Genomic DNA, 21,010 nt, shown 5'->3' with positions numbered 1-21,010 from the left:
TTTTAACCAACATGAACAGGCTCAGGAAAAAAAAAAAAATCCCTTCCCTTCAAATAACTTGTCATGGCTTTTAGCAAAGCACTATCAGGAGCTTTTGGTGGCATTTTCCGTCTCAGACGCACCAATAGAGACTCCTCGTGTAGCTCCTGGCTCTCCCTGGCATCGCGCCGTTGAGCAAGAGCTGGTCTGCACGCTGGCAAACACATCCCCAACACGTGCCTGCGATGCTGCAAGGACCGTTTCCTGCAGCAGCTGCCGGCCACCCCGCGCCCTGGCCCAAACCAGTGGCCTTGGAGGAGGGCTGTAGGGGGGCACCGGGAGCCCCATGGCATTGTGGATGGCGTGCACCTGAATAACACACACCACCACTGAAGGGTTTGGGACGCTCACTGACAGCAGAGTGCGGGTGGTGCAAAGCCACCGTCCGCTGCACTATCAGTCACAGCCGGTGGCGGCTGTGCTCAATGCTTTATTGCTCTAATAACTGTGCAGACACGTTGGGGGGGGGGGGGGGGGCGACACTGGCTGTGTGTTTGAGTAGCCGTTGCCTTCACTGATCCGCCTGCTCTGTGAGGACCCGGCACAGAGGAGGGCAGCAGTGCTGGGCCTCTTCACATCACGAGCGGAGTGGGAAGGGTTAGGAGGAAACGCGCTGCGGTACCACGGCGGACACAGAGAGCCCACCACCGAGCCTCCCCGTCCAACCCACCCAGCCCTCCACCCCGAGGAGCCCAGAAAAACATGCAAAAAGCAAACTCACATGAACCGCGTGAAAACAGTTTTGCTCCATTTTCAACCCTGTCCTTGCAATCGCCTCCAAACTGCCCCTCGGGAGCAACTCCAGCTCTGGGTACTGCGAATTAGCCCCAGCCGTCACGGAGAAATAGAGCTTCTTAGAGCCGCAGCCGAATGCCACGGCAGCTCCTCAGCAGTCCTCCAAAACGCTGCCAGGCTCCGTGATTTGAACAAGTCAGCTAATGTCATCTGTTTGAAGGTTACTGCATTGCCCGAGCATTGAGAGGGCCCCGTCCGTAAAACCTTCACCAGATATTTTTGGATTTACTCAGACATGGTTTTTTACCGTTTTTTCCCCCCCCTTCCCTCCAACAGGTATGGAAGGTCTCTGGGTTTAGGAACCATCATGACAGTCTCAAGTGTTACATTCCTTGAGCACCACACTTAGCATTGCAATCACAACAAAAGCTATTTTACTGACCAGAGGACCAAATACTGACAAGAGTCCCGGATAAAACAGCTCTTGAAGATGAAGGGGAGAAGCCCCATTTCAAATTGTGAATGGCTGTAGGAGTCACCCAAACTGCAAACCTCTGGCTGGTCCATTTCTACGGAAAGTGTGAAGCACCCTTCCCTTTCCAGGCCAGGATGTTTAAGAAAGAAACCCTAATATCTCAGCTAGAATATCTAGCAAGAATAAGCTCACGGTGAATTTGTTATTATCTATTAGCAAAGCAGCAGCTTCCCACCAAGGCTGGAATTTCCATCTTGGTTTGGCAGGCACAGGACTGTGAAATGATTACTGTGTTTACTTTTCCTTTGCTAACTATAAAATCCCATTCCACTGCCCTGCCAAGAATGACTGAAGCTAATAAAATTGAGGCATTTGGAAGAAAGCAATAATAAACCTCCCTTTTGGGGCCTTTATGATGAAATTTCCCCACTCCAATCAGAGATTATGCTGTATTCATCAACACCAGTGATGTCTCAAAGTGCACCCAGATCGACTCGAACCAATATTTAGCTTTGTCAGGATTGTAAGCCTTTCTTAGTGTGGCTGCTGAAGGCAGGCTCATTGAACTGTACAGCTATAAGCAGCCTTTGAAAACACAGCTTACAAGTACAAGACAGCTTATATGCACGCATGTGTGTGTGCATATATATATACACACGTAAAAATGCATGTTATTCAATTACTTAAAACTGAGAAAGTTTATATACATGAACTATTTATGGATGCATAATTTACAAATCCCCCTCCAAATATATAGAGGGCCATAAATACAGTACATACTATATATTTACATACACACATCTGTATATTCCTTTAGTAGTTTTCAGCAATCGAAAGATGGCATCGATGTGCCTGTGTTTACATCTGCCACCTTCCCTACCGCGGAGGCAGGAACACACAAGCTGCTGGGGGGCTATCCATTTGCACGTCATACCTGCAACTGCTGGCACACGAGACAATAACGCAGACCTGGAAAATGATCCAAAATAAAAGCCTGTGCTTGATTTAGCCACATAACCACCTGGGATGGCCTGATTTGCACTAGGCAATGCTCCTTTTCTAAGCAGCCGCTGGGAGAACTGCATCCAAAGCAGGGCTGGGAAGGCAGAAACTAGCAAAGCTCCTCCTTGGGGAACCGCACAGGGAAGAGAAAAAAAATCAGCCCAGTCCCTTGCCAGGCAGCAATCAGGGAGGTGGTTCGGAGGCAAACCTAGGACATGTTATCGTACAGGCAGAGGAGGTGGGGTAAAGGGTCGCGGGACAGCAGGCTCTGGACACTGCAAGTGGGGAGTTCAAGTCGTCTTAAAAGATGAATTGTTCTGCAGTCATCTTGGCTAAGAAAAAAAATAAACAGCTAACAGGAGGAGCAGCCAAGGAGGACAGAGGAGAGCTCCCTACCCTGCCACCGCCATTCTCGCATGCTCCTCCACCGTTGCCTTTCCATGCTGCACGGGATGCAGTGATCTGCGATAACTGCTCTGGGGTGCTCCACGGATGGCAGGCAGAGGGATGCCACACACTCGGCAACCCTCGATTTGGTGTCCACCTTCACCTGGACTCTCTTTTTGGAGCTGGTGGACCACATTGCTCTTTTCTCCCCCTGCACCCAAAGGAAACATGCCCCATGTGGTGCTGGGCGTAAGATTAAAGGGGCTGCTATTCCACGGCTGGGAGGAATTGGGAGCAGCAAACAGAAGCTGGACTGAACCCTCACACATACAGAAGATGCTCTATCAAGATGCCAGGACACTAAAAGCCCACCTTGCTGTTTGAACTGAGGCTTCTGGCATTGGCCGCTTAGCTAAGATGACTGAAGAGAAGAGTAACTAGATCTAGGTCAGGACTATGAGGAGACGGAACAGATCATCTCATTCCTCACTGCTGCCTCCCCATTGATTTCTGCTCTAGAGTCACCAGATCACTCAGTAGGACAGGGCACAGTCCCCCTGCCACGAGCTAGCTCTGCTGCAGGGTGAAAGCTCCCGTCCAAGGCAGGGGGAGTGAAGAGTCCTCTGCGTGCTCACTCTCCATCCTCTTGGAAAAAGGTGCCAAGAATTAGCGTTACGTTTTTCGAGAGCAGCAGAACAAGCCAAAGGCCCGTCAGCCTGTCCTAAAACAACCCCGCTGCGCACAGAGCCTGCAGCCAGCATTCCTGACGCGCACAAGCGGCCGTCGCCCCCCGCTCCCTCCGCCACGCACTGCGAAGCTCCAAAGCATTTGCTCACGGAGCAAGCCAGCAAACTCTCCAAATGTGCTCTGCCTAAAACCCAGCCAAATAGTTTTCATGTTAAAAAAGCAGGTTTGGGTCCAAAACGAAAGGAGGTTTTCAGAGAGCGATTATAACTTGGCCCTTTGGCACTCGACAGCTCCTCTCTTGTTATCGACGATGAGGGTGTTGTTAAGGGATGAGGCTCCGTGAAGCACCGAGGTGAAGTTTCTGAGCTTTAGAGCTAGGGATGTTGCCATGTTCAGTATGTTATTACAGCTCCCGTCACCACAGGCACAAAACGCAGCAGCTCCTCTCTGCCAAATCCATCTCTGAAATCACTCCCGCATGCCATCCCCTCCAGCAACAGCGGGCAAACAACATCGATTGCTGTTGCATCTCCTCCACTGCTTTCCACCCAGCGCTAGGATGAAGGATTTAACACGAAATACCCTCCTCCTCAAAACACAGCACGCAAAATTAATCTGATCAGTGTCACAACTCACTGACTTTGGTTTTGTGAGTCAGAACTGGGGATTTAGCGCATTTCACAACCATGGAAAACTACAGCACCACGGATGTGCTAGGTGCTGTCTGCTCACGGAGGGGACACGGAAATCAGTCCCCGCTCCCTTCTGAAACCCCTCACCCTGCGCAGGAAGGCCCTTGGCAAGGGGAGACACACAGGAACACCAACCGAGCAGGGAGGCCAGGGCAGTCCAAGTACATCTGTGATAAGACGCATGTGCTTGCGAATTGCTAATAACCTCCTGCTGCTTCGTCATCTGCACTAACTGGTCAGATCACATATAACTGGAAAGAATCACTTCCCCCATCCCGGGGTGCAAACGCATCTGGAGCGAGCTGGAGCAAAGCTCCACGTTTCACAGCACAAAGCCATCCCCACCCAAAAGTCCAGGAGAAGTGAAGAACACCAGAACAGCCCGAAACTGCAGCAGGGAAAGAAACAGCAAGGATGTCACTGCCTTGGGTGCCAAGACCAGCTTCTCTTTTCCCTAAAATTCATGCCACGTGAGGTCTTTATCGTGACTTACTATGATTGCTCAGAACTGCCATTTCTGATTGACCATATGCAGACCGCAGTGGTGGCTAGCACACCCCTCCTCGCCCTGCGCTGGACCCCGCGTTTTAAGTGCATCCCCAGGAGAGCAATGCCAGCTCCTGAGACACCAAATCCACCCGCAAGGACCGGTGGAGCCGAGTAGCAAACTAGTCTACGATATTTTTGGGAGACAACAGTAGGGCACATAGGAACCCTTTCCGTTAAAGAAAATGCAGGCTTCAAAAGCATTTTACTCTATAATAGACATAGAAACACTTCAAAGGTATAAAAAAAGTCACCATGAATCCATGCAGCACATCCAGCTTGCCATGCTGCCCTGCTGCAAGCAGGGAAACTAGCAATATTTCTTCCAATTACAGGGGTGAGGCATATGATGCCAAGAGATTTTCTCTCCCCCAAGCAGATCAGGTGAGATGTCGCACTCCGCAAGCCTTGTAATACTGACTGAATGGAACAGAAAAGTCCAATTATGTAAATGATGGAGCAGGTTCCCAAGAAGCAGCCAGCCTTAACATGCCGCCCTTCTCCACAGTTACTGCTTGAAAGGCAATTTAAAAGGTTGTTTTGGATGTCAATCACCACAAATGAGCAGAAGGAAGCGAGAAACAACAACCTGCATTCGAGGCACAACCAATTCGCCCCAAAGGCTCCCAGCAGTGCTAAGCCTGAGCCCTGCTCTCCGCGACTCTGCACCCGTGCAAATGCTGCAGGCTGGAGTGCCTGGAGGCAGGGAAGGGCAGGGCTGCAGCCAGCTCCAAGAAGTCGCGCTCAGGTTTTACATCCAGGCTTCTCTGGAGCCTGCTTCCACGGCCCACGAGACCTCTCACTGCCATGCCCAAGGCTCTCAGGCTGCAGTTTTATTCCTCAGCCATAGAAACTTCAGCAGAACATCAAACAAAACCAGTCATCTCGCTAACCACGGTGCTCCTTCCCTTTAACCCCTCTTTAAGCCTGCTGGAAGAGCTGAACGTCTTGCAAGGACTACACAGCACCTCCTAACAGGGTCTGGTTTTCAGATGAGACTGGCATGAGTCCGGGCACGGGACAGACCATCCCATTACAGATACAACATTCCTGTTGCTATTTCTATTCCTTTTGCTTCCTGTCCCAAGCTGTTGCATGGGACGGGCTGCTGACAAGCCCTTGCAGCTAACCAGACATGGCCACTTTGCAACGGGCAATGAAATAAATTCCTGTATGTAGCATGAGAGTCAACAGAGGGCTTGCACAAGCCAGACTCCTGAGCATGTGCGTTCATGTGCAAGTGAGCAGGGGTTGAGACACACACACGTACCTTGCCTGCTATTTGGAAATTATCTCCTGAGGAGGGAGGGAGGAAAGGGGAAAGCAGGGGAAGAGATAAACCCAGCCAGAAGTGTTTGTACAGTGTGACAACACGAACAATGCAAATATTTCAGCTTTTAAATATGCTTGGAATGACAGAGAATGCCAACATCTCTCTCTTTCCCAGAAATAGCTTTTAATCACTGCTGTCCTAATGCAAAGTCGTCCCCTCTCCCTCCCCCGCCCTGCAGAATATTTTATAATCAGATTTTTATCAGACAGAGTCAACAGCATGAGCAAACGCCTGGCAGATGGGTGGATGTTTAACACATTGCAGGAGGATCCTCCTGCAGCTGTTGAACTCTGCATCCCAGTGCCACTTTCTACTGCTCAGTACCCAACCGCACCAACAGCCTGGGGGCTATTAAGCACCCAGAGCAGCCAGCGTGCCTCCCTCCAGCGGAGGCTGCAAGGACGGGTAACCGGAAACGTTCTCTGCAGGGGAAGGAGGACAAAAGCAGGGAAGATGTAAGTATATTTGTACCCACTAAAATTCTCCATTTCACTGAGGTTAAAGCCACCACTTCCACAGAAATCTGATCCTGCGAGAAGCAGCTCAGAGGCCAGGTGACGGACAAAGGCTGCGCTCCAAAGTACACCGCTGTCCTTATGCACGTCAGAGCCCCGAGAGCAGGAGTTGCTCTTCTCATGGCAAAGCTTTTGAGGCAGTTCACCTCTTGCGGGGCGGATGAGACCGTACACTAGCAGTGGTCTACAACTTGCTTCAGTTCCAGACTACCCAACGGCGCAAGTAGCAGGGCGCTGGGGACATCAGCGTCTCCTCTCTCCGCAGGCCCCCGGCTCGAGTCCGCTCTGCCGTGGCTCTGCGCTGCACCGGAAGCCGCCCTTGGGACAAGGACCATGGCGCTGGCACCCCGCATTGCCCCGACTCCAGAGGAAGAGCTGCAACTACCCGGGCGCAAACACCACGGCGTCCTGTAGCATCTCCAGGGCTCCCTGGCAGCTACTCCTTCCCCACTAGATCCAACGCGGCCAAGAGACGGGACGCGGTCACAACCACATCAGCCGAGGGAATCGCTCCCTCTCCTGAAGTAAAGGCCCGCGGCCGGGCCCGGGTACTGCCACCAGCTGCCCGCTCGCGGACCTTCACCAGAAGCCCCACCTAACAAGCCTGGGGCTATTTTTCCCATGTGAAAAGCAGCCTCTGGAGGGGACGGAGAGCCCGGCAGAGCTGCAGCATCCACGCCGCAGACTCTGAGGCTAAGAGAGGACACGCGCCTGGCACAGCCGACGATCGCAGCTTCGTTTTTAGTTTCCAGCTACTTTGGGCGATCGTTCCGCGGCCGTAAATCGCGGGGAGGCCCCGGAGCTCAACGCCGTTTTCCGCGGGAGGGAGCCCGGGCCGGGGGTGGGCGGGAAGGGCCCCGCAGCGCCCCGCACCACCCAGCTGACGCAACGGCGCCGGTGCCTCGCTCTTCCTCGCTAGCTCACGCGCGGGTCGCCGGGCTCAGCAAGTTTCTGAACGCTCCACTCCTACACATCCTGCCGGAGCGCCGCGGCTCTCCGGGTTCAAAGCGCTGCTGCGTTTCCCCCACTCCGCGCCCCCCCCCAGCCACCATTACTCAATTAGAGATCATGCTTTTGCCAGTTACCTCCTAGCCAACTGGGGCCTCTGCCAAGGTCAACACAAGTTCCAGCCAGTTTCATTAATAACCGCGAGACCAACCCACTGGAAACTCTGAGAGGTTAATCCCAGCAACGGATCAATGTTCCCATAACAAAGCCGCGCAGCGAAGCGGCGGGTGCTGTACCAGCCCGCCAGTCCAGCTAGCTGCGCTCCCATCTGGAGCGGGCTCGCTTCCTCTCCGTTGCACAACGGGTTTCAACCAGCACGCCCCTTCCGAGCGTCCTCCGCGGCCGGCGCGAGGGCAAAGCCCGGCGGGCAGGTGGGCACAGCCCCTGCCGAGCGCTGCCGGCGGGAGCCCCCAGCCCCGTGTCCCTCTCCGCTCCCAGCCCCGGCATGTCCAGCAGGAAGGGAGCAACGCCGGAGGAAGCCCACCGGGAACAGCACTGCCAGCGCGCTGGACAATGGAGGAGAAACGAGTAGGAAACAACAGGAAACAGGACTCCTGGAAGGCCTTTAAACCGTCTGCAGCGCTCAGCCAGGCCGCGCTCGGGGCCGGGGCTAAGCGGCTAGCCAAGACCCTTTCCATCACACAGGCCGTTTTCCAGGAGTTTATTGTAAGCTGGGCTCTGGAACGTGCAGTCAGTGTGAAATTTGGCATGTAGGTTGTTGGCTTCAATGATTCATTAAAAATGTATTTTAAATGTGTTAATTCATTCTTTTTTACTTAATTGCTTTTAAAGCGACATTAACATGCAAAGCCATTTCCATTTTGCCATATATATTTCTGAGCCTTGGTGCCATCTTTTACAAGAACCCCACCTTCTCTGCCCTTATTCCAGTTACTGGTTTATAGCACAATAAAAACATTAAGGCAGAAAGGCAAGCAATTAAAACCCTTCAACAACGTAAAGCAGAGTCCAAGCACTAATAACCCACGGCTTTTTAATAGCCTTTTTCCATCAGCTAGTTTACAAAAGGGGGAAGTGGCATTATCCCTTTTACAGATGGGGAAATCTGAGACACAGAAAGGGGAAGCGACTTACCCAGCGATCAGCAGCCTGCCAGTGGCAGATGGGAATAAGATTTGGGTTTCCTAAGTCTCCATCCAGCACTGTACCTGAGACTATACGGCTCGCCGTGAGTTTATTCCTGCTGCAGCAATAGGCTATGCCTAAGTGCAGCCAGCCAGCCTTTGCAAGGGGACTAAATGCAGATCATTACTGACTCACATCCTATAGGAAGAGCGGCAAACCACATAAGTGGTGGAAAAGCCATCTCAGAAATGGGAAAAAGAACGTGTGGAATCATAACGGGAATAAGACGACATGAAAGGAAAAGGACTAAGCTCCCGCACTGGAGAGCGGTAGCTACTGCTTGCCCAGGAACACGACGCTCACCATCCCGATGGGGCAGGACTGCGCACACCACCAGCTGCAGCTTGCACACCTACGGCTGGGAGACAGCGTACTGCCCAGATGCGTTACCAGCCTGCTCTGACGTGTCTGCACTATTCCTATCTGTTACTATGTGACGGAGGTCCGTGACTTTATCAGAAGGAAAGCAGAAACCACCAAAGGTCCTGGAATCAACTCTGCCAAGAGCAGGCTGGTAAATCTGCATCATGGCAGTTCTTGCAGCGAATCTCACATCCACACTTGCAATGATTAAAAACCAGTTCTGCTTTAATTTTGCCTGGTTATTCTCAGCCAGCTCAAGGGAGCACCGTCCCGGAGATGGCATCAGCCCACACTGGCACCTGGCACAGGGAGACTGCACTTCTCCTGCGGCAGATGTAAACTCACCTGAGCCTTCCCAGTTCAACCCAGTGGCAAGAGTACAGGAATACATGCACTGCATGGACATGACGGCAACCCCTCTCAAGGGAAAAAATTGTTCAAGTGGAGGAAAGCAGGCAATAAAACAACCTTCTGTTCCTTGGCTTGAGAAGAAGTGCTAGTGTTCAAGGATATGAGCAATGCAAGGTTTTAAGGAAAGGTAATACGTTTTACTAGACTGAGATTTAGCTTTAAAGCTGCTGCTTTTGAAGGGTGCACTGCCCAAAAGTATGTCTGTTTTTTTCCACCAATAATGAGTTGTTCTAACAGATATCACCTTCTCCTTACAAATTAAGCCTCACTTAGAAAACGTGACTGCAGTGACCTAGAATGGGATAAGGAGGTCCAGCTCACCCCATATTTGGGAGGGACAGATAAGGAAACGATTAAGAAAAAACAGAAGAGATCTAATTCCCTTCTGGTGGTGTCAAGGGGAAAAACCCCGGAACCCATGACCAGGATTGGCCATGTAAATTGTTTTATTTGTGTTCATACCACAGATTAGGGCCCAAAACAAAGGTGTTGGAAATGTGCGGGAACGGTGTTTCCTCTTCTCTCTGGACTGACAAAGCTGGGTAATCTTGATGCAACCAGCAGTTATTGGGGATGTGCTACACTCGTAGCACCGCAGACTTGATCCTGCATCTTGCCTCCACTGGTGCTCTGCAGCCAGCAGAAACCAACCGGTACCTACTGGTTAAAAGCAACACCCATTACCGCTGTGTTACACTTATGTCATTTGGGACGGTCAGGCCACCACTCCAGTAGTGTAAAAGCAAACAACCATCATTTTTATTGTGGAGTTTGGGGAGCTCTTTACTGTGCAAGAGCTATCTGATCTGTAAAAATCATCGTGAAGAGCAACTCTAGCACTTCAACAACACAAGCTGAGCTCCTCACCAAGCAGTGCGACTGCAGCTACACGGCACAGGGCAAGAGGTAAGCGAACAACCCCTGTGATACTCTGATTAAATAACCGCCAGTGTGTTTAGTAATACTTGGCTCACATGGTGCATTTCACCCGAAGAGCTCAACCAGTTTGCAGAGCTGCCCTAGATAAAAACACCGAATGACTCCATCGTGCACTGAGTCAGCAGCTCAGACAGGAATAGTAGATCTCTCTCTCGTTCTGCGCACTAATCACAAGGCCACTCTGCCTGCGACCGCACATGCGCCGCTGCCCTCCCACTGATCGATGCGCAGCGCACAGACACACGTCAGAGCCTTCGGGCTCGCAACCATCTCTCGCACTGGCAGAAGGAGAAAAGCTTGCAGAATAACCTTTGAGAACGGTGGGATATGATGAGCAAGCACAAGAACCAAGGTGCCACTAGAAGAGATGTGACGGCCAAGCATCTGTGGGTATGGTGCTGAATAGGAATTAGCAACCAGGAAAAGATGGATCTGGACATGTCATTTCATGAGGTCACATCAGCCACGCAGAAGAGCTGATGACAGTCACAGAGCTTTCTGCAGCTGCTCATAAGAAGGTCTTTATCAGCTATTCTAGATGGTGATTTACACCATCAGAGCTGAGCGCCAAATTCAGCTGCTGCAGGGTTAGCACAGAGGCAAACATGATAGTTCTACACATGTAAATGGCCCAAATACACAAGTGTCCAGACCTTGGGGCCAACAGACCAGTGTCAGTTCTCCACATTTCCTATGGACCATCACACCCAGAAGAGGCCCTCTAATGCGCCACCGAGGTTCAAAGATGCACACATCAGCTGCCAGGGCTTTACCCTGACCTCAAGGCCCACAGCAGTTTACAGACTAGGTTGAGAGTGACTGCTCAAGGATAAAGCCAAAAGAGACTGCAATTTCCAAGGCTGCAAAGACAGATATACAACATACCTCCTGACTGGAAGGACACTGGTACCATACCCCAGACATGCCTTCTGCTCCCACCACTTGAAGAGCAATGAGACCGACCCCACTCTCGCAGCCTGCTCAGGCTGTCCCGCTCTGGGAGCGGCCCTAGCTAGTTTCAAGCAACTAATCCTGGCTCCACTTATGTTCCCACCAGTCAAGGACACCACTTTTTTTCTTCTTTCCGGACTCTGAAATTACATACGGCTCCACTAAAAGCATAATCTTGTCCTGCTGAATTGTATCTCACAGCTTTCTCTCTCTCTTTCATTAAGAAATGTTTTAAGCCCCATAAAACACATGTAATTCTTGGAAATGTGTCGCAGTCCAAGAAGCAAATGCAGCCCCTAACGCAGCAACTAATGCCTCAAGAGCGCCTTTGCCTATTAGGAACAAATAGCCGAGACAATACGTTGTTTTCTGGTGAGAAGCAGAACAGGACTGCTGATGGAAATAATGTGCAGACAGAAAAGCTGTCCTGGTTTCCTCACGCTCTTTGGAGAGAGGATTTTATTTTTGTGTATTACATGGCCAGTAGTTTGTTTCCCCCATCAGAATCCCCTGAACGTACTCTCCTCTGGTTCGGAGCCACTGCTGTTTATCTCAGTGGCATGGAAAGCAGGCTCCTGGCTGGTCACGGTATCACCTCATTAAGACGAGTCTTGGAGGGAGCAGCAAAGAATGGAAGGTAAAAGGGCCACAGCACCTAGGAGGCATTTTTTTTCAAGGCAACACACTATCAAGAGCTAAGAGAGCTGATATGTCTGCTGCGTTTCTCACGGTCCCCAAGTTCAAATTTGGCTCTTAGCAATAAGCTGTTCTATCCCTTCCCAGCACCAGCTCACTAATTACGTTAGCACTAGCCATTCTCAATCTGCAGTCACTGCTGCCCTTTTCTCCAGGAAATCCAGCCACATTCCTCTTGGAATCTGAATTACCCTTGTTTTGCCCTACTTAAATATCCTTCTCGCTCAGGACCTCACGTAAGAGCCGCAAGCACCAAGAGAATAGGAATATCCTGACTCTCCCGAGCAAGAGAGCTTTCTTGTCCGCATGTTACTTCAAATCAGCTCCCACAGCAAGATAGCAAAACATCCCCATTGCCCCTGGGTAAGGATGCCAACTTCCTGCTCATTTAACAATGGCTACAAAATCTCTGAAGCCCAACTTGCAGCTGCATTAACCCTCTGCGTTCACAGGCTGATGCTCGCATCGGCAGCTCGAGCCAGCTGCCCCCAGTCTGTTTGTCCAGCAGGACTTTCCTGCCAACCCGAAATAATTCCAAACGCAAGGTAAAGCCATATATGATTTACCCCACAGAGCGTGGAACTAAATCCAAATATATAGGCACGCAAGCAAGGTATTTCTTTGTAATATGTATTATATGTGAAGAGGGGACAACTGCAAGTAAACAATTTGCTTTCTTACGTAAGACTAAGACAAGGGAGGTTTTCCTGGGGAAGATTATGCTAAAGAACCACCAGCAGCCAACTTTGCCCAAGGAGGTCACCTCTCAGCAGCTGGCATTCAACAACACAAAGCACATGCCTTGATATATCAGGAACCACAATCAACACAGATTTCTTCAGTGGCAGTTTCCACACCAGCATGCCAAGTGCATCCCAAAACGTACACCCTCCTAGCAGCCTGAGTGGCTCTCCCCTTACCTTTGAGAGGTCCTCCGTCCCGCCCTGCTGGCTTTGACTCAGGAGAGGCGAGTGCCGCATCAGCGGGTCCTGTAGCAGATCCAGGCGTGGTCTCTTCGTTTCAATGAACTCCAAGTCCGACGGCTTGGCCAGGTCAGAGAGGTAAGAGTGCGCCTCCGTCCTCAGGTGCAGCTCCTGAGACCTGAGCACAAAGAGAAAGGAGACTTTAAAAAAACCACCAAGCTCTGCTTTCCCCTGAACTAAGACTGCTCAAAACACTGCAAACTCTTCAAGGATAGAGCTCTCAACTTCTGTCTGTTCCCCAGAAGGATGCACCAAGGGAGCCCATGCAGCCACCAAGACTCCAAGATATTTCAACTCTTTATGGGCCCGGGAGCCACAGCTCCAGAACTTGGCTGTCACACACTGACCATCTCCTGGAGCATTTGCTCCTTCGGGGCTCTCTGCACCCACCACGGAGCAGGCATGCCTGCAGGGCCCATTCTGCTCACAGGCAGAGCGGGACATTACACGGGGAGCAGCACGCAGATGCAGCACTGCAGCCACCCACCAAGGCCCTGTAGCCAGCTCAGTCACTACTGACACGGCATGCTGCCCCTTTCCAGCCCCTCAGCATCAGGGAAAGGAGCGGAGCAAGGAGGTTCCGTCCTGCTGAGAAGCTACAAGCCTGCCACAGCTGCCCAGAAAACAGATGGGCTAACAGCAAAAAGTTGCATAATTAACATGAAACGTCTTCCCCGCTCCAGGCAGCAGGGGGGAAGTCATCACAGGAACAGAAAGATTCCTTGCAAGAGCTCATCAACTAGGAACGGCCAAGCAAAGTCGTGGGTGGAGAAGAGGATTCACGCCGAGCTGCATTCTCACTGGCGCTGCTGGAAATGCCAAGTAATCCATGGATTTTGGACGTGCTCTCAGCAGTGTGCAAGAACCTGGCCTAGATCATTTTCCCTTCATGCTACCCATATCAAACCTCCTAAAAAAATCCCTTCAGGCCACGCTGCTGTCGTCATCCTCCTCCTCCTCAACACTGTTGCTGTGCTGCCTGGAAAGCCCATCTGCCCTCTCCTGTCCCACCACATGCAGCGGGCATCTGTGCCCACACCAAGGCTTGGCGCCCAAGGTCATGCGGTGGAGCCTCCCGCAAGCCACCCACCCCTGCTGCAGAGATGAGCTTTCGCTTTGTGCTCTACCCACGTCCAAGTACCCACGTTCAGACTGGCCAGAACAAGCCAAAGCTCAGAAGATTCCCAAATCTGGCCCATCAGATTCTCCCTAAGACCACGGGAAACCTTGTTTTACCACTGTTTATTCAAAGGCACCTGCATCACTATTTATAATTATAATCTTGGTATTCATTATTAATGAGATTTTATATTGAGGAAAAAATGAATACTCCTCTGTGGTAGAGAGTTAGGATTTATTTTCTCAAGATGGAGGAGGAAAGAAACTACCCCAGCCACAGGCAGTTACACAGCCCTGGCAAGTTAGAAAGGCACACGGACCCGTGACAGCAACGCCGCTGACTGTTCCCATTGGGCTCAAATATCTTTCACCTGCTAACACGATGCAGTTGATAATACCTGGAAATTGGGGGGGTTGTTTTAAAAAACGAGCATAAAACTTTTTTGTGGCTGTATTTTTCCTAGCAGGATTCTCCTGTGGGAATTGTAAAGGGATCCTACAAAAACACATAAAACCTTTTACTACGCCCAAGGATCAAGGTTTGTTGCAGCAGCTCCGAGGGTGTTTTTAACACTTCAGACAGATGTGCCTCTTAAACAAAAAAAACAAACAAGTGAAAAAAATCACACAGAGGAGATTCAAAGCTGGGAGAAAAGCATAGCTTTTTTTCTTTCCCCCTAAACAAGATGGCCCAAGCCCTCCCGAGCCACGTGGTACAAGTATCCTCCCCAGGTACCAAACCAGGAGAAGTCAAACAGCCTTTGAAGCTGCTCGATGCGAGGAAGAGAGGGGAAGCGTTTTGTCAAGAGCAGGCCTAAAAGGCAGGGGGTCTTGGACGCGGTTTGGCCCCAGTCTACAAACTGTGATCACCAGTGTTAAGTCTTACCTAGCTCATTAAGCAGCTGGGCGAGGAGGACAGAAAGGGAACGATCCAGAGCCCTGCGAAGGCGGTGGGAGTCTCTCCAGCAGCTGCAATGGCTCTGGAGCGCGTCCAAGGAGAGGAGGCACCCGGCTAAAAACAACCATCTTGGCGGGCGCGACCTCGGAGCCAAGAGCAGAGCCCTCTGCCCTCCCGCGCGGCACCCTCCGCCGGGCTCCAGGAAGCAAGCTACAGCTTTTCCTTTCTTCCCCCCGCCATCAACACCAGCAACCAGGCGCGCGCAGGCCAAGCTCTGCTGCGGCGGGTTTGGCACAGGAGGACGGCGCTGGAATTCGGGCAGCCGCTCGCTGCTGACACACAGAAACAGAGTCTGGCTTGTCCTCGCCGTCCTTCCTAGCAGGAAGGGGCTGAGGGAGCGGAGAGGCCCTCGCGTTACTTTCACCGCTCAAACCTCCAAGCGGCGAGCACACGAAACGGAGAACGGAGCCAACACGGCCAACTTTTCAGAGCAGAAGGGCTCTTCAATTTGGCCTTGAAACACAGCTCACTTCACCTGCAAACGCTTTCACACCACGCGACAGAGAACCGTGCTCAGCAAGCCCAGCGCTATCTCACAGCACCTCTCGAGTCTCCTGCTGCTTTGCCCCAGCCTCCTGGGCAAATTCTGCCGGCCCACAGCCGCCCTCCGACAGCTCGGGCTCCGCTGTAAAACCGAGTAACAATAAGCAACTGTTGAGCAGGGCAGGTGTTAAAATATTCCAACACCCACGGCTGTACTGTACCAAGGCAATTAAAAACTGATGTATTTGTTTTCACTTTTTTTTTTTTTTTTTTTTAAAGGCTGCATTACCAAGAAGCTGCTAACTGACGCAGGACAGCCCGGAGACCTCCGCAGTTGTCACAAGCGCAACGCAACTCCCTGCACAGACGTGACCGCTACACTCCAAAACCATGTCTTAAGATAAGAGTAACACTCAAGTTTTATAAAGGCAGTTACTTACAGTGAGCCAGGGGCCTTGCTGAGGAAAGCAGCTGCTACATTATAGGGTGCTATTTTATTTCCGTTTCCACATCCACTGGAGCTCCTATTAAATTTATCCACTGGAATTTCCAGCCACTCCCGAGATTACTTTGCCCAATACAACCCGCTCAGCCTGTCTTGGCTGCAAATAAAAACACTCTTACTTGAAGCCTTCACATCTTTCACTCTTTACATCCACACCTGCAGCGAGCTCTTTACAATGGACTTTTATAGAGCAATGACGTTTACAAATTACTCTGCCCCCCCTCCAAAAAATCTGTTACATTGTTTGGGGTTTTGCTGCATTTTCTAAACAGTTCCCACCTGTTTGTTTTACTCCAAAGATTCCTACCTTGCTGAAGGGAAAGAATGCTTCTAATTGTGAGTTACGCAGGATTAAATGAAATAAAACAAATGTCAATGTTAATTATGAACTGGGGCAGGTTAGTCCTCACCTGCAATCCTTCAGCACAAGCACAAAACTACTTAAAAGAAACAAAGGTGTGGGAAAGCTCCTGGGGTACTGAAGCTGCCAGCCCAGGGTTTGCACCGGTGTCCAGCAGTGCCATCTGCTCACCATGCCATTTTGGGCAGGTCCAAGTCCAGAAGATGAAGATGACCCCAGATCAGACCTTTGGTTTATAACTAATCTGAAAAGTTACTCGCGCACTACCAGCTGCAAAGCCGCGTTACTAACTCATCACAGCCACTTCCTCAGCAGACTGGGGCTGGGCGTTAGGATGATAGGAGCTGCTCAGATGGCACACAAGGAGCAGAGCACCTCCAGTTCCTCCATTCAGAGGGTGTTCATCACACAGTGGGACAGAGACCTGGGAACCATCTTCTGCCGCACGATACCTGCACCTGAACTGTCTGAGCACAGACCGGGCGAAAAAAATAACAGGGCAGAGCGCTAGTTAGGTATAAAGGAAGTCGAGAGCGTGCATCTCCTGGAAGATGGGACCTACTGAGATGTCCTGAGCTGCCATCAGGGAGGCGATGCAAGAGTAGCCCTGAAGAGATCTGAATGGATCTCACCTGTATCTTCTTTGCAAGGGTGCTCCTGCCCTCCTGCTACACTAACCCACCTCGCTCCACCCTTCAGAGCAGCGCAGCTCCTCAAACCTTCCTCTCCTCCACTCCTCCATCAGCTGAGAAGCAAAAGGTGACGGGGCAAGGAACAGTGGCTTTTCTGCAATATATGAGGGGGGGAACCCAGCTTGGCCAACATGGCAAAACCCCCTTCGACTTCACGAAGGCATGGCTTCTGCACCAAGGGTTCACAACACCAACAGCACCTCTAAGCAGGCTCCCAGTAACTTTCCAACTAAGGAGACATTTTGTCTAAGTTTTGCTCCCATCCACAAATAGCGTTCCCTACAACATAGGGCCAAGCACGACAGTTAGGGTGGAAAACTGGCTCTCTGTTTCTTGGAACCAGAACCAAGGTAAACTATTGCCTTAGTGTAACTGTTTATTTTCTCTGGCTGAGATGGTTTGGTGGTAAATTGTCTCCAAAAATAAGTTTAAAAAAAAAAGTAACCTCCAGCCCCCACAGGTACAGACAGACAATAAAACGCTTTCGAGAGCAAGTACTATAGAAAAACACTAGCGTTGAAGTGAATTATTTATAGCCAGCGCTAAGATTTGTCTGAGGTTTCAGCAACCCTTTTACAGCTAATGATATCCAGAGTAGGAGACTGGGCAACTGAGACCTGTTAAAGAGAGAAACCAGAGGGTTTGCAGGAGCAAACCTGCCACCAGGCAGCTAGAAAAACATGTACAGGGAGCAGCTGATATATTCCCTCTGTCATCCCCTCGGCAAGGGAGAAAAACAACACTACTTAACAACAGAGGACACGGAAAGAGCGGCCAGGCCGACAGGAAGGGAGAGCTCCCGGCCCTAAGCGGCGGCTGTCGGTAGGATTCAGTCTGCATAAGCTGAAGGCACAGGACAGCCTTGGGCGGGATGGCTTCTTCCAAGCCAACTCCAATTTAGATGAGAGCAGATGCTTTATTTAAAACTTGCATATTTAAGAGTCCAATACGCAGGGCCTGAATTATTCATGGCCAGGACCAGCAAAAGCTTTAAAAAAAAAAAAAAAAAAACGTACCACACAACAGCGCTGGCTCGCTCAGGAGAAGGAGAACAAGTACTGGTGGGTCTCAGAGCCCCCATCGTGTGCTCCTCATTCACCTCCTCCCTCTCCAGGCATTCAAAATCTGGAGCCTTACCGGAAAACCCTTGCGACAGTTGTGAGTCACTGGAGCCCACTCCAGCCCAGCAGCTGGAGCACCCCTCCGCCCCCGTTTCAGCCTGTCTGTTGCATACATCACAAGATCACCTTTCCTCCCCAAAACAAACTCTGGTTCAAGGCTACACATGGCAAAGTTGCTTCAAGAGCTTTCATCGCTCCATCACGATCACAGCAAAGTCTAGGTTTCCCCTCACACCCTTCCACCATGGCACACAAGCCCATTCCCACCAAACCCAGTGCCTCCAGCTCTTCTCTGCAGAGCCTCATCCGCTCTCTGCGCCCATCCACGGATGGGCCCATAGCTTACGCTGACACAGAGGGCACTTGTCGGACAAGATGTGACACTGGCACCAAGCAACCAGGCGTCAGCAACTGTCCTTTCCAGTCATTGTTTTCCCACACTCATTTCAGGGGAAAAAAAATCCAACTCCCAGAACATAATTTTAAATGTGAAAAGATGCAGAGAGCTATGCTTGCAGAGGATTTCAGCTGCGCTACCACTCACTCCTGAGAAAAGGGTCACCTTTAAAAATGGAAGCTTAATTAAAGGCCATAAATAAAATCCGATTGGCCACGCCGTTAACTCTGGAACAGTTGGTGCCATTTGGCCCAGCACAGATTAAGACTGAAAACTGCACGTTACATCCAATAGCCATAGACACCGCACTGATTTTCTGAACTCCCACAACTCCCTGGGCTCTTCAGTCAGGAGGATTAATCACGTTCAATAAGCACAGTAATTAGGCCTGCTCTCATGCTATATTGCACATGGCTATCTCGGATGGCTGCAAAAACACAGCATCTGGTTAACATATCCTAAATATCATACCTCAGAGCAACATTGGGTGAACTCTTCAAACTCTTAATGACTTCTAAGCAGAAGGACTCCAAAAAAGAGCATGGTCTCATGAACCGGTAAAACAATCTCCTATGAAAATAGTGACTCATCTTATTCTGGAAAAAGGCATAATATACTATGTTAACATGCATTCCACTTATTATGGCCACATTTTCTGCCAGTGCAACTATTATCCCCCCCAGCATTCTTGGGTCAATCTTGCCCTAAAACCATCACACATATGAAAGAGTCAAGAAACATCTCATTTGATTTTCAGAAACTCCATCCCACTGGCATCTGCCATTTAACACTCAACCTCGTTATTCTCATTTCTTTTGCTGATCAAAATATACATAGAAGAGAGAAAACCCTAATCCTTGTCACCTTGCCAGGACATTCCTCTGCAAGCATTCATGGTACGACTTGTACCAACAGCAGATCCTGAAATATTTCTCCTCACTCCTGCAGTCCAGTTGGCACAGCCAACTGAACAAGCTATGGGGAAGTCTGTGGATCCTTCCAAGAAAAAGACTGCTACCAAAAAAAAAAAAAAAAAAAAAAACCCACACCATCAAAGAAAGCAGCACATCCCTGCAAAGAAACACAGAGCCAACTTTCCCTATAGCAGAGTCCGAGCGGTTCAAGCTTTCCCTCCTCCTTTCAAGCCAGAATCGTTGCACAGCAAAGTCAAGTCTTTCACCCCATTCCCCAAGGGGTGGTGAGAGCTCTCGAGGTTTATTTACTCAGGGAAGGACAGTCCGCAGCTCCCCAAGTGTCGCCCATAGGCCTGGGCCGCCCTGGGTGGGAAGCAGGACAAGCAGGAGGCCTGTCCCCCCGAGGGAGGGGCGCCCATGCTGGAGGCAACACTTCAGGAACCGTTTCTCCCCATTCCGCCTGGCCCACCAGGCACAACTATGGGGAAGTCCAGCCGCCTGAATATGGCGTTCAAAGAGCTTCCTGCTCAGGGAAACCCAAAATTTACAACCATCTCAGAGCCTCGTTCCTTCCAGCAGGATGCTGCTCAAGATGGCAACAGCTTTTTGCCACTGACACCTGTTCCATACTAGAAACACCTACCCCACTGGGAAAGGCTCCACTGCTAATTCCCTTTTCACTGGGCTTTCTCCTAGGGGCCACAACAAAACAGCAGCCAGGAGAGGAGGAGAGACTGCAGAACTAAAGCTGCTACCCCAGGAAGATGGTCAAAGTAAGCCCAAGTGATTTCCATAGGATTTATAGCATCCACAGGCCTCAAACGCTTTGTGCAAACACAGCATGCAGAGGCTTTTGAGACTTGCCTGAGGTGAAGGCAAAACCAAACAGGGACACAATCCCCAAGAAACAGCAGAGGGGAAAGTAAACCCCTGCAGTTCCCCGGAGAGGAGCGTGAGCAGCAGGCAAAGCGTCGCTGCAGCCAGACGGACAGACTCGGAGCACCCAAGGCCGAGCGGTTCGAGGGCTGGACTGCGTTCTCCAGCCAGAGCGACTGCTCTGGACGCGCCAGGAGGCACGGCAGGACAGGGCTGTCCATCTGGGCTGGCTCTGCTCAGGGAACGCATGCAGCCCTCGGTCTCTGGAGCTGTCAGTCTGGCACCTTCCACTTGCACTAGACTCACAAATTTATTTCTTTAAGAGGGTAGGAGGGGGGAAACGATTCTGGAAGAGTGTCAGACGCTGCAACCAACACCAGACAGACTGCTTCCTTTCTGAAAACCCGAAGCAAAGGGGAATTGGAAGGGTTCCCCCCCACACCAATACTTGCTTTAAGGGGAGAGGGCGAAGGGAAGGAAAAGCAGCCTAGAAATCCATAAACAACTGCCTCACATCCACTGCTGCTCTGTGCCAGGCAGAATATTACAAAGTTAAATGCATGATAAGCCTCTTCCTTTCAGACACAGCACACCCCTGTGCTTCCCTCTATTTATTCCCCCCATCCTTGCTTTGCAGACATTATTTGTTTGCCATTGGTTGCTCCCTCCTCCCCTG

General features: G+C 50.8%; 1 protein-coding gene across 36 annotated transcripts in view; it reads right to left on the bottom strand.

Moving 5' to 3' along the window:
• NCOR2 (nuclear receptor corepressor 2) overlaps nucleotides 1-21,010 on the bottom strand; it is a 291,098-nt gene that overhangs the window by 168,506 nt on the left and 101,582 nt on the right. For all 36 annotated transcript variants that reach the window (XM_068911834.1, XM_068911856.1, XM_068911855.1 and 33 more), the window contains one exon: nucleotides 12,846-13,026. In XM_068911834.1, coding sequence (XP_068767935.1) covers nucleotides 12,846-13,026 — 181 coding nt within the window. The remainder of the gene's footprint in view (nucleotides 1-12,845; nucleotides 13,027-21,010) is intronic.

The sequence above is a fragment of the Struthio camelus genome, chromosome 17, assembly GCF_040807025.1.
Source record: "Struthio camelus isolate bStrCam1 chromosome 17, bStrCam1.hap1, whole genome shotgun sequence".
Classification (NCBI taxonomy): Eukaryota; Metazoa; Chordata; class Aves; order Struthioniformes; family Struthionidae; genus Struthio; species Struthio camelus.
This window is presented reverse-complemented; position numbering and strand designations above follow the sequence as displayed.